Source organism: Protopterus annectens, chromosome 14.part0 (assembly GCF_019279795.1).
Source record: "Protopterus annectens isolate FY-2018-M chromosome 14.part0, PAN1.0, whole genome shotgun sequence".
Classification (NCBI taxonomy): Eukaryota; Metazoa; Chordata; order Ceratodontiformes; family Protopteridae; genus Protopterus; species Protopterus annectens.
Window position 1 is genome coordinate 830,221,952 of NC_056748.1, and position 12,402 is coordinate 830,234,353.

The 12,402-nt window shown below is 38.3% G+C and overlaps 1 protein-coding gene across 1 annotated transcript in view; it reads left to right on the top strand.

Annotated features, from left to right (window-relative positions):
* Window positions 1–11,017, top strand: part of TLL2 (tolloid like 2) — a 2,712,623-nt gene extending 2,701,606 nt beyond the window's left edge. Inside the window, exon 21 of the mRNA XM_044056577.1 lies at window positions 7,120–11,017. Coding sequence (XP_043912512.1) covers window positions 7,120–7,254 — 135 coding nt within the window. The 3' untranslated portion in view covers window positions 7,255–11,017. The remainder of the gene's footprint in view (window positions 1–7,119) is intronic.
* Window positions 11,018–12,402: the final 1,385 nt, after the last annotated feature.

A 12,402-nucleotide genomic window follows, 5' to 3' on the forward strand; every position in this document is an offset into this window, starting at 1 on the left:
TCATTCATGAGTCTACATGGGATTTTAATGAGGTTCCCAATTTTTTGTCCCATTTGCCAAAGACATGCCTGTAGGTGATTGAACGTGCTTGTAGGTAAACTGTTGGTCCTCTAAGATGCCCAGAGATGCATGTGCCATATGAAAGTATATGCATGTGTACTTTTTTTGACACACTGTCTGATGACTGTGCCTTATGCCTATTGCTTCCCATCACAGGCTCTGTTTCCATGTGACCCTGAATAGGATAGATAGAGCAGGTACTAGAATGAAAGAATAATAAATTTTGCAACACTATATTATAGCTGATAACTCTTTAATACCTTATGGAAGAGCAAGAGACCCTTAAATGAACACTTGTTCAGCCATTTAACACACTGTTATAAATATATTGATAACATGAGTTAGTTTTCTTGGCATTAACTATGTAAGAGTAGCTCTTTCTTACATCATGGACAATCTGCAGGCACATGTACAGTAACATCTGGCTTTATAGGGGCCCAATGGGGGTGAATGATGCAAAAGACAAATTTATCAAGTATATTAAGCAGCAGAGATACATGCAAATGGCCTTTATAATGAATAAACACAAATTATTGTATCATTGTAAACTTGTTAGAAGCGTGACTGTGTATTTTAAAGAAATTTTAATATGCTAGTTTTAAATTAAGATTTCAAGTGAGCTACAGATTAAAATCAACCATCTCCCCCAAAGGCAGTGTGTGTATTTATGCTGCATAATACATTTTGTTCCCCTCCACAGCAGATTTCAGACATCAGAGGACCACAGATTACCTGTAGCTTTCCAGTCACTCCCTGTAGGAGCAGGAACTGGGATTTCATATAAAATAAAAAATGTTGGCAAACCATCTTATCTCATAGTTCGCTTGGATGATTGAATGGTCTGGGACCTGAATGCAGACTTATGTGTGATATATTATCTCACAACCTAAACCATCTGAAATCAGATTGAACACTGAATACAACAATAAAGACATAAAAAATGGAACTCAAAAGTAATTGTATTAACTAAACATCCTAGGTGCACCTGTATTTCACCTGCAAGGGGACATCAGCTTGCCGTCGTAAGTATGTTTTGAATACAAGAAAATGACATCAGGTGTGAAAGGGAGATGTGTACATGTGCGCTGTGTGCAACATTTATGAATTGATGCTGTGGGGAAAGATGTAGTATGAACTGATTGTGGTCTATTAGAGAATATCAGTCCCCACTTCAGTGACCTACAGTTTGCCAAAAAAATACTGAACCTCAAAATACTTGGAATTATTGATATATTTGTGGGTGTGTCTGTGTGTGTGTGTGTGTGTGTGTGTGTGTGTGTGTGTGTATGTGTGTATAAAAAACATTTTCAGACAATGTTTAGCAAGGCAAATTCCCTACACTTGCCAGCACCTTCCTACTTATATATAGTACCAGTCTGAGGTCACACTAACTATGGCAAGATGGAAAAATCATCTATTTCTTAGAGATTCTGTAACATCACATTGGTCACATTTAAATGTCATTCATGTGGGGAACGTTTCCTATATAGGAATTTTAGAGGGACTTGACTCAACAAAACGTAATTGTTTAAACTCCAAATAAGTGTGTTAAAATGTGGAAACTGCAACAACAAATGAAAAAAAAATCACATTCAAAGTGATCTTGGCCACAATCAAACAATTCAAACTTAATTGTTAAAGTACGATTTACTTAGTTTTAATGAACTGAGTTAAATGCCTAGTTGGGATGTCTAATTCATTGAAATATAGTTTGACATACACAGCCCCAGGTGTGTGCTGGTGTGGGCCTTTAGGAGAGAATGGGTATTGGGTATTGTTTGTATTTGTTTGTGTTGGTGTGAGATGGGGTTACAGTATTGTTTGTGTGTTTATGTTTGTGTTGGGAAGTGAACCAATATAAGGTTGTGGGTGTGTGTTGCTTGTAGCACTATCTGCTTAAAGGCTTTACTCCACATTCCTGCTGCCTGGTACACTTAGCAGAGTCCTCCACCTGGTCACCAGACAGAACTGCAATACACACAGATAGTGCTATACACTGTGCTTCCTGGTGGAGTACTGTTTTGCAATGCTCAATACGCTATGCAGTTTGTAATTCTTAATGTATGCCAGTGCGAGAATTCTTGTTCAGTGCTTCCAGCCTGTGCATCCTCTGTTAAAATGTAAACTATAATCAAACTTTTGGAAATATTTCTACTAGACTCAGGATACACAAAGTAGTATTGTTTGAGTAAAATATATAATAAAAAGCTGGGATACCCTGATGCGGAAGAATGACCGGAGTAGGGCTAGACATCCGGCGGTGTAAACCTTGGCTCTAGATAATAGTCACTGTTGAAGTGACACCCTAACCCCATGTGTAAAAATGGGAAAATGGGGTTGTGGATGGACAGATGGATGGATACACCTTGTCATTGTAATGAGTATGCTGTCAGTGTGAGAGTCAGAGTCATCCGCTAGGCAGTGTACCAAAATTTGTAGAAAGAGCGTCTCCTGTGATGTACAGGTACATTATTCAAAGAGAGAAAACTGCACCTGTCAGGATACCACTCAGGTGATAGTATCATTCATGGCCACATGACTGATCAGCAGCTCAGGACAGTAAATACATTGTATGGCTCAGGAGGATAGGCATGGCACTGTGGATGGGAGGGTAGCCTGTACAGCACAAAGGAGGGTGCCACCATGTGCCCTGTATAAACGTGCACTTTGGGAAGTGAAGGATTGGAAGACAACAAAAGAAATGCTATCAGAATAAAATAAAATCTCATTAACAGTGACAGCTCTCTGTCAGGCCTCTCTCTCTGAGCTTTCACTGTGTCAGCAGTCAGCTGTCTACATAGGCTACACAGTATCTTTCTGTCAACTGACATTTGGAGAAGTGTGATCACTCCATGTTCAGAGCTCATACCATCTAGGTTTTAGGAAAAGAAGGCATGTCAGGTATGGGGCCCATTGCCCTACTTACAACAGCAGTAAAACTTCTATTGGTTCTCATCCAAGAAGTTAGAAGGCTGTGTGAGGTTTGGGTAACCCAGGACTACCACTACATAATTTCTGAGGTCTAAGGTGCATTTGGTAGACATATAAATATATATATATATATATATATATATATATATATATATATATATATATATATGTATTCGGTAATATGTAAGCCATCTCATTATGCAAGTTTAGATTTTGCTAGCAGCCTTCTTCATATGTAGGCATGTGTTATATGTAGGTAATGTTGTACAACAACCAAAGACTCCATGTGTGCATCACTCCAGTCTATAGTGGCAGTGAAAAAACAGTGCAGTAAACTATTCTAAAATTCTGAACAAAACACTGTAATGTATGCTTCAATGCACTAGAAGTGTTACTACAGTTTAACAGTGTCCGATGACCGTAGTATGTTTTACAAAGTTGAAAGCTCTGTTTTGCAGCAAGACCTTCTGTCCATGGTTAGATTTTCTGTGCAATGGACCTATAGTTTTTGATAAGCTGGATTCCTTTAAAGAGAAAGGTCCTCTGAAATGGCACTTTCTGCACAACTTCAGCAGCACGGCAGTTTCCAAGACATCACTTTTATGGTGATGAATTACAGGTCACAGTTTGGGTGAGCATGTACTTCGGAAGTTCCTTGTGTCTGGAATACATTGCTGTACAGATGGAGGGAGAGCTTATTCAACAACCACAATGATGCAGCACAGTCTGCTGCAGTCAACTGCTCTGTGTATCTGAGCCAGGGCTGCAACAGTCAGCTGTTCTGTGCATCTAAGCCCGGGGCTGTAGTAGTCATCTACTGTGTGCATCTAAGACAAGGCTGAAGCAGTCAACTTCTCTGTGCATCTGAGCCAGCACTCCAGCAGTCAACAGCTCTATGCATCTGAGCCAGGGTTGCAGCAGTCATCTACTGTGTGCATCTAAGGCAAGGCTTCAGCAGTCAACTTCTCTGTGCATCTGAGCCAGGGCTGCAGCAGTCAACACTCTGTACATCTGAGCCTGGTCTGCAGCCGTCACCTGCTCTGTACATCTAAGCCAGGGCTGCAGCAGTCCACTATTCTGTTCATCTAAGCCAGAGCTGCAGCAATCAACTGTTCTGTGAATCTGAGCCATGGCTGCTGCAGTCACCTGCACTGTGCATGTAAGCAAGGGCTGCAAAAATCAACTGCTCTGTGCATCTAAGCCAGGTCTGTAGCAGTCTGCTTCTCTGTGCATGTCAGCTAGGGCTGCAGCAGTCAATTGCTCTGTGCATATAAACCAGGGTTGCAGCAGTCAACTGCTCTGTACAACTGAGCCAGGACCACAACAGTCAACATCTATCTGAGCCAGAGCTGCAGCTGTCAGTTGCTCTGTGCATCTAAGCCAAAGCTATAGCAGTCAGATGTTCTGTATAACTGAGCCAGGGCTGCAGCAGTTAGCTGCTGTATGCATCTGTGGCAGAGCTGCAGCAGTCATGCTCTCTGTGTATGTGTTCTAGGGCTGCCACAGCTACTCTGTGCATCTAAGCCAAGGGTACAGCAGTCATCTTCTCTATGCATCTGAAACAGGAATGAAGCAGTCAGCTGCTTTGTGCATCTGAGCCATGGATTCTGCAGTCAACTGCACTGTGCATGTAAGCCAGGGATGCAGCAATCAACTGCTCCTGACATCTAAACCAGGTCTGCAGCAGTCAACTGGTCTGTGTATGTCACCTAGGGCTGCAGCGGTCAATTGCTCTGTGCATCTAAACCAGGGCTGCAGTAGTCAACAGCTCTGTACAAGTGAGCCAGGACTACAACAGTCAGCAGCTCTAAACATCTGAGCCAGGGCTGCAGCAGTCAACTACTCTGTGCATCTGAGCCAGGGCTGTGGCAGTGAACAGCTCTGTGCATCTGAGCCAGAAATGAAGCAGCCAGCTGCTCTGTGTATTTAACCCAGGGCTGTAGCAGTCAGCTGATCTGTGCACTTAAGCCAGGGCTGCATTCATTTACTAATCTTTCCATCTAAGCCAAGACTGCAACAGCCAGCTGCTGTGCACATGTAAGCCAGGGCTGCTGCAGTCAGATGTTCTGAACATATAAGCCAGGAGTGCAGTAGTCTACTGCTCTATGCATCTGAGCTAGGTTGTTTGTGTATTAGGGATGTTATAGCTTTGGGTCACAGAATGGCAGACTGTGCACCCCTAATGTCCATTAGTGCAGAAGGTGCTCAGTGAGTGGAGGAAGATGTTGCAGAATACAACACGACATATGTCATTTCACTGGACCTGGAAACACTTTCAGGTACTGATCTGCTCATAGATACAGTTTGTGCAATTAATGACAAAGGGCTAAAACACATGATTATAAGAGGATACTCCTCACCTGCTCATAGCTGCAATATGTGAAGTTCAGCTGCTTCAATATGGGGGTGCTATACAGTCATTCACCATTTACCTTAGGATCTTAGGGATCATTTGTACTGGTGTGCATAGCAGGACACCCTAGAGAGGAATGTTGCCTGTGTACAGTTATTTTCAAGTAGATCATTCTATGTGGAATCGCTGCATAGTGTAGACTTCATTTCAGAAAGCTACTAAATGATATTGCATTCATTACTCATTCCTGATCCTGCAAAATGTTGTTTATCTGGGCTTTGTACTCTTTGGCTGATGTCCCAATTATTCAGGCTGTTGCTACCCTATTGTCCTGGACTGTCATACATTAATGTCAGTCAGGGATTAGCTGAATATTTAGGAGAGCTGGTGATGTGCTACTGTAACAACAGTGAGAACTATATGCAGGGAACAATGCATTATGTTTTCTGTAGCTGTAGTGACAGCTATATACTGAAAACAATACACAATGGATACTGTACCAATAGTGACTGCTATATGCAGGGAAAAGTACTAATGGTTGCCTAGAGCTTGGTGTGCTGTATGCCTGTGTGTGTGTGTGTGTGTGTGTGTGTGTGTGTGTGTGTGTGTGTGTGTGTGTGTTTGTGTGTGTGTGTGTGTGTGTGTGTGTCTGTGTGTGTGTGTGTGTGTGTGTGTGTGTGTGTGTGTGTGTGTGTGTGTGTGTGTGTGTGTTTGTGTGTGTGTGTGTGTGTGTGTGTGTGTGTGTGTGTGTGTGTGTGTGTGTGTGTGTGTGTGTGTGTGTGTGTGTGTGTGTGTGTGTGTGTGTGTGTGTGTGCGCACGTGTGTATTGATGTGTGTGCCTATCTCATGATTCCCTGGGATACAGACAGTGTGCCACCATGCTGCAATAAACAGATTTCTGATTCTTTCTTGTGTGTGATATGTACAAAGATGGAGGAATGATGGGAAAAAGAGGTGATCGTTCCCTGAAAGCATTACTAGTAAGCTGCATAAATGTCTGTCAGTATTTCTTAGGAACTGTAGCAAGGCACTATTATCTTATCTGCATAACAACTCTTTGATGATGACTTTTTTCTTTAGTCCTCATTTCTCTGGGCATTTTTCTTTTGGGTATTTGCTGTAAGGATGTTTTTAAACTTACAACAGCTCTGCTGTGTATGTGTGTCTCTGCATCTGTAGATACTGCTGTAATATGTGTCTGTGTTTCTGCTGATGCCCATGGCAGCACTTAGGGTACTGCTGCTCTCATACAAATGTGGCATTTTTTGCAGGTGAAATGGAACATTTTCTCCACTTTTATGTGATTGTGTTAGAGAAGTGGTTGCAGCGTCACAGGCAGTTGTTCCACAGGCGTTCTGCTGGATAGTAACAGTTTAAATGTTGCTGTAACTCTTTTGCTGAACCTAGCTGTGTTATGGAGGTTGTCTGATGTTGAATTGGGGAAATTCCCTTATTTGGCTACGTAACTCATTTGTATTTGTACTGTGTACCAGCAACATATTGGCATTGTAGCCCTAGAACACAGATCTCTGACTAGGTTCCCTGCTTTGTTTTGGGTTTCATGCCAGTGTTGTATGTATCATTTCTCTGAATATTGTCCTCAGTTCTTCAGTGTTATTTCCTATATCTACACAATATAAGACAAATGTTCTATAATCAACACTAAATAGTTTCCTTGTATATGTAATATGTGAAAGCATGGCTACTCATACATGTTCATATTATTTTGCATCTCTGCATTTTATGAAATATTTTTATCTTGGATCTGTTTTCAGCCTCCAGAAGATGTTTATTCTGCTGGTGACTCTCTTGTGGTTCGTTTTCATACAGATGACACTGTCAACAAGAAAGGCTTCCATGCACGGTTTACCAGTACCAAATTTCAGGATGCTCTCCATGTGAGAAAGTAGAATGTAGATCTCCTGTTAATGGACAACTAATTTTCTCAGCCTCGACACTGGGGGTTTTAAAACAACCAAGTCAAAGAAAACAACACAAACCTGATTTCACAAAGTGTACTCTTCTGCAGTCATAAACCTTGTGAGATAAACATGCATCTGATATTAACATTACACCACATTCAGATAGTACATTTAGGACCAAATATTAAGTGTTGACCATGACAATGTGTCAGAGATGTTGGAAAGATTTTACTGCATTGGATAAAGTCATTATTAAAAGAATGCATTTTCCAAAAATCAGTAACCACACCTCAAGCTGTCTCCACTGAAGGTTTCAACTTACATACTGTCTTTTGTTTGTTTTTGTTTTTCTCCTTTTTTTTTTAAGATGTAAGGTACATTTGTTGGTTTACAACTATTAAGGTTCCACAAATAAGCACTAGGTAACTTGCTTGCATTTTGTTTATTGAAAAGTAATGGTAACTAAATGTACATGAAGAAAATGCAGTCTCTTAATGATGGCAGCTAAAGTATGTATGTGCAATAAGACAGAGAAAATGTTACATTCATTGTTGTCTGGTAACTTTTTTAGGCATTTTACCAGTTGTCCCACCTCCTAACCCTAGCACAGAAATGTAAATATTAAATACTGTCCACAATTTTTTTTCTTTAATGTGTTCACTTGGGTGCCAGATGTTTTCAGTAGTGTGTCATGTAGTGTATGTACAGTAATGGAAAGTATGACAAAGTTTAAGATGCCATGTATCCTTTTACGTAGTCAAAAGGCCAGATACAGAGCATGCACACATGCTGCAGTTCCTTCAGCAATGTCCCATTTGATATTGCTTGCATTTTCTGCTTTGTTCTAAAGTAGTTACTGCTAGTGACTAGAATTCTACAAAGCAGGACTATTTTTCAATGGCTGTGTAGTCACAGTATAAACCATCATTTCCTACAGTAAAATATATCAATTCCCATCAATACTATGAGCAACAGAAATTACAATAACAGCTGTAGAGTTTTAGTTGCAGTAAACAGCTTTCTTAAAGGGACTAACAGTGCAACTAGAGTTTACTACAAGTGTTCATATACCATTAGATTGCAACACGTTTCCCTGCTGCCACTCACTCATGTTGGCAAGTGCCTAACTTCTACCATCCTGAATTCCATGCACTACCATTAAGTTATTTCCCCCAGAACCCTGACCCTAAAAACAACTCCAGTTCACTCCTTAAACCTAAAAATTCCCCTCTCCCCTTCCTAACCCGCCATCCTCTCTGTTAACTCGCTAGGCCTAAAATACCCCTCCCCTCCCTAAACCTAACCATGCACTAACTCCTGATCACTCTTTAAACATAACCCCCCTCCCCACCCTAACTCTAACCATGTGCTAACTCCCAATCTCTTCCTATAACCTAAATCTAAAATCCCCTTAACCCTAAGTCTGTGCTAACTCCCAGTTGCTTCCAAAACCAAACATTCCCCTGCCCTCCATAAATATAAAGTCCCTCTTCCCATTTCCCTTCCCCACTTACCATTTCCATGACGAGACCTTGAAGGCGTCTGACCATTGAGGCAGCTGCATTCTTGAACTCATATTCAGGTTTGAGCAACTGCTTGGCCAGGTGGGCAGATGGGGTAACAGCCAATCAAGCCCCTGCCTGTGAGTTAGTGGAACTACAGCATTTGGGGCTCAAGATGATGAAATACTCCCATGTAACAAAGATAAGCAAAAATAAACTGGACCTTACTTATTTTGCTGCATTATATTTCAAATGTATTTTATTTCATAGGTCCTCAGAGTGAAACAGTAAGCCTCTCTCAAACTCTGGTAAAGCTTTTGCATTTATATTAGCCCAACAGAACCAACACTAATAAAACATATGATGTCTGCACCATGCCAAGAGCTGTATGTGTGCAAACAATTTCTCTGTTATGCACCTTTAGTGCTGTAGTGCACTCTGATGACATAATTTTGTGCTGAATAAGACATAATCTTAAAAATGTATTCTATTCAGCAATGTGATTAAGCTGCTAGCATGTGTTGCATTTCATTGAAATGAAAAGTTGAAGTAAATACTGCTTTAGTATCTCAGTTTAATGTACTTTTAGCACACTTCAATTTATTTTTAATTCAATTTATTTTTAAAACCTGAACATGAAACTAAGTAAAAATCAGATCAGCTGAAATAAAATGACGTTACTACAATATGCCATGACTTTCACAAAAATAAATACATTATACAGAAAAAAGAAATGTAATAAACTTATGAGATAAAGGACTTTGGATTTGCAGTTTTTAAGTTAAACATTTCGGCTTCTTTAGACTGAGGCTTGCTTATCAGACCTCAAGTCAGCTACTGGCTTTGCAGCACTTAACACCTCATTAACCACAATCTTGGCACAAGTAATGTCTTAGATATAAACAAGGGGCATTGGTCCAACCGACTCAAAAAAATATGTTGCACTCCCCTGTACAGAAGGAAATCCACCTCACACACACAAACTTAAAACAGACTAGTATCCACTTGTGTTTAGCCTGATCTCACATAAAATCAATTCAGAATAGTTTATACTTTAAGTACACATTTGTAGATTTCTTTAAGATTATCTCGAAACAGGGCCTCCCTGGAGAAGTTGATGTTAGCACTTAAGAAATATTGTTTTGTTTTACTATGCTGATAAAAGTTTCACAGCCTTTACATTAAAATTATATATTGTTAAGTAGTGTTCTACCAAGGAACTAAGAGCTGCAATGTTTTCCTTTGAATTGCCTCAGTATTCCTGGTAAAGATCAAATTATGAAAAAAATGAGCACTCAAGTAAAATGTAGCACTATATCAAGAAAATCAGATTTTGAAGAAGTGCTGATACTGCTCTTAGTTGTAGCTGAATCTCATATTTTGGGTAAGCTAACTATTGTTGCAATGCTGCTTTAAGAGAAGAATGACAATATTTTATGTTTACCTGATCACATTATTGGCATTGGACCTTTAAACTAGCATTCCTTTCTATTTTGTTTTTTTTTTTCAGAAAATGCAGAATTTCAGGCTCTGATAGATATTTGTAAATAAAAGAACAGTTTACAAACACATAAAATGCATGGTAAAAGTATGGCATTTCCCTCCTTTAATTTTGTGAGCATTTCTGGTGGTAAGTTGTTCTGCATGTTTGGGTACTTAATGGCTAAACTGGGAGGCAAATGAAAATGTTACATTTATGTAGAAAAGTGCTTGTAGATGCAGAATAGGTAGAATATGGGAAACAGATGTATGTTTAGAAGTATGTTTAGGGATTTATGAACACTGAGAATAGCATAACAATCTTCAGGATATTGCATGACTCCAGGTCCAGAGATACAGTTTAGATTAACATTTCTATCGGTCAGTGTGTTTAATTTTCAGGTCCATAGAATTATTAATTGTCAGGTGCTACATTACTAAACACAGTACTGTATTATGATAGTATTAATGTAAGTGCTATTTAGTAGTAATGTCTGGGTTTGTTATATAGTCATTAACTGGTAAATTCAGGTATTTCTCAAAAAAGCATGCAGCAATTCAATAATAAATCAATGATTAAAGGTGTACAGTAAGGCAATGAGATAGGAAAAATAAATAGAAATGCATGTGTGTTTACAAGGTTCTTTTACCCACTTAGCTCACTGAAACCAAGTAAAATATAATATATGCATGAATTAATCTGATAATAAAATGGAAGCCTTAATTAATATAATGTAAATGTTGTCACACAAGTCTGTGTTGCATTTCAACTATATACATACACATATATATATATATATATATATATATATATATATATATATATATATATATATATATATATATATATATATATATATATATATATATATATATATAGATATATCTGTGTGTGTATCACACACACACACACACACACACACACACACACACACACACACACACACACACATATATATATATATATATATATATATATATATACACACACACACACACACACATAGATATATGTATACTGCATTGTGTTTGTGTGTGTGTGTGTGTGTGTATATGTATATATATATATATATATATATATATATATATATATAAATATACATGTAAACATGCACGCACACACACATATATACATATATGCATATAAAACACTTGTGTGTTCTTTATCAGATTGCTTGATATAGGATATCTAATATATCTTTTATCATGGTTATTAGAAACAGACAGACCTCATTCATGTTATGCTCAGTTTTCTAAAGGTTAACTCAGTACAGACTTGCTAAATTTCTTAACTGTGTACTTATAAACTTGGTAGTCTGTAAATTCTTGTATTCATTGCAAGTGTTTGCAATGTGATAAACTTGTGCTACGATAAGCTAGCATTAAACTAGATGTTTTGTTGCAATGTGAGTACACATACGGCAGCAAATAGTACTACATGTCTGCCAGGTTTCATCGTTGTGTAGGATCATTTCTGTTTGTCTCTTATGTATTGACTAGGATTATGTCTTCATAATTCTAAGTGCCTGATGGTACAGTTTTATTGAAAAAACTTAAATTTATGAAATTATTCTTTTGTGGTTTTTAAACTTATTTTGATTAAATAAAATAATTTTTAAAATATATTTGTAATGTGCGAATTTCATTATTCTGTATCGATTTTTTCTGATCTGTTTGTTTATTTATTTATTTTTTGGGTGGATTGTTTAAGTGGGTAGAGCCCATTTGGAATAAAGTCCCAGGGAATACAGTTCCAGCAGTACATCAAGGAAGAAACATACATATATCTATATTGCGCTCAGAATTGCTATATATATTTGTGGCATACATACATAATGCGGTATTAGTACAGTTTTATACACGGATTAAAATAGCAGATCAAAAGAATACTTTCATGTCACTGTAAAATGTTGTCACTTACTAACAGGGTATAGAATGAGATGAGGTACTAGGCTTTCAGGTCCAAGAGGGTAGCATAAAATTTCAGTGTGTCACACTCACAACATAATGTGTTACAAGATACAGTTTTGCTAAATACAGATATACAAAAAACAAATAATTTTTTGCTTATTGCAATTATACAAATATTGACTGTTAAACAGGATAAGTAACCCAATTAATTAATTTAATCGAGTCTGTGGTGATATAGGATAAG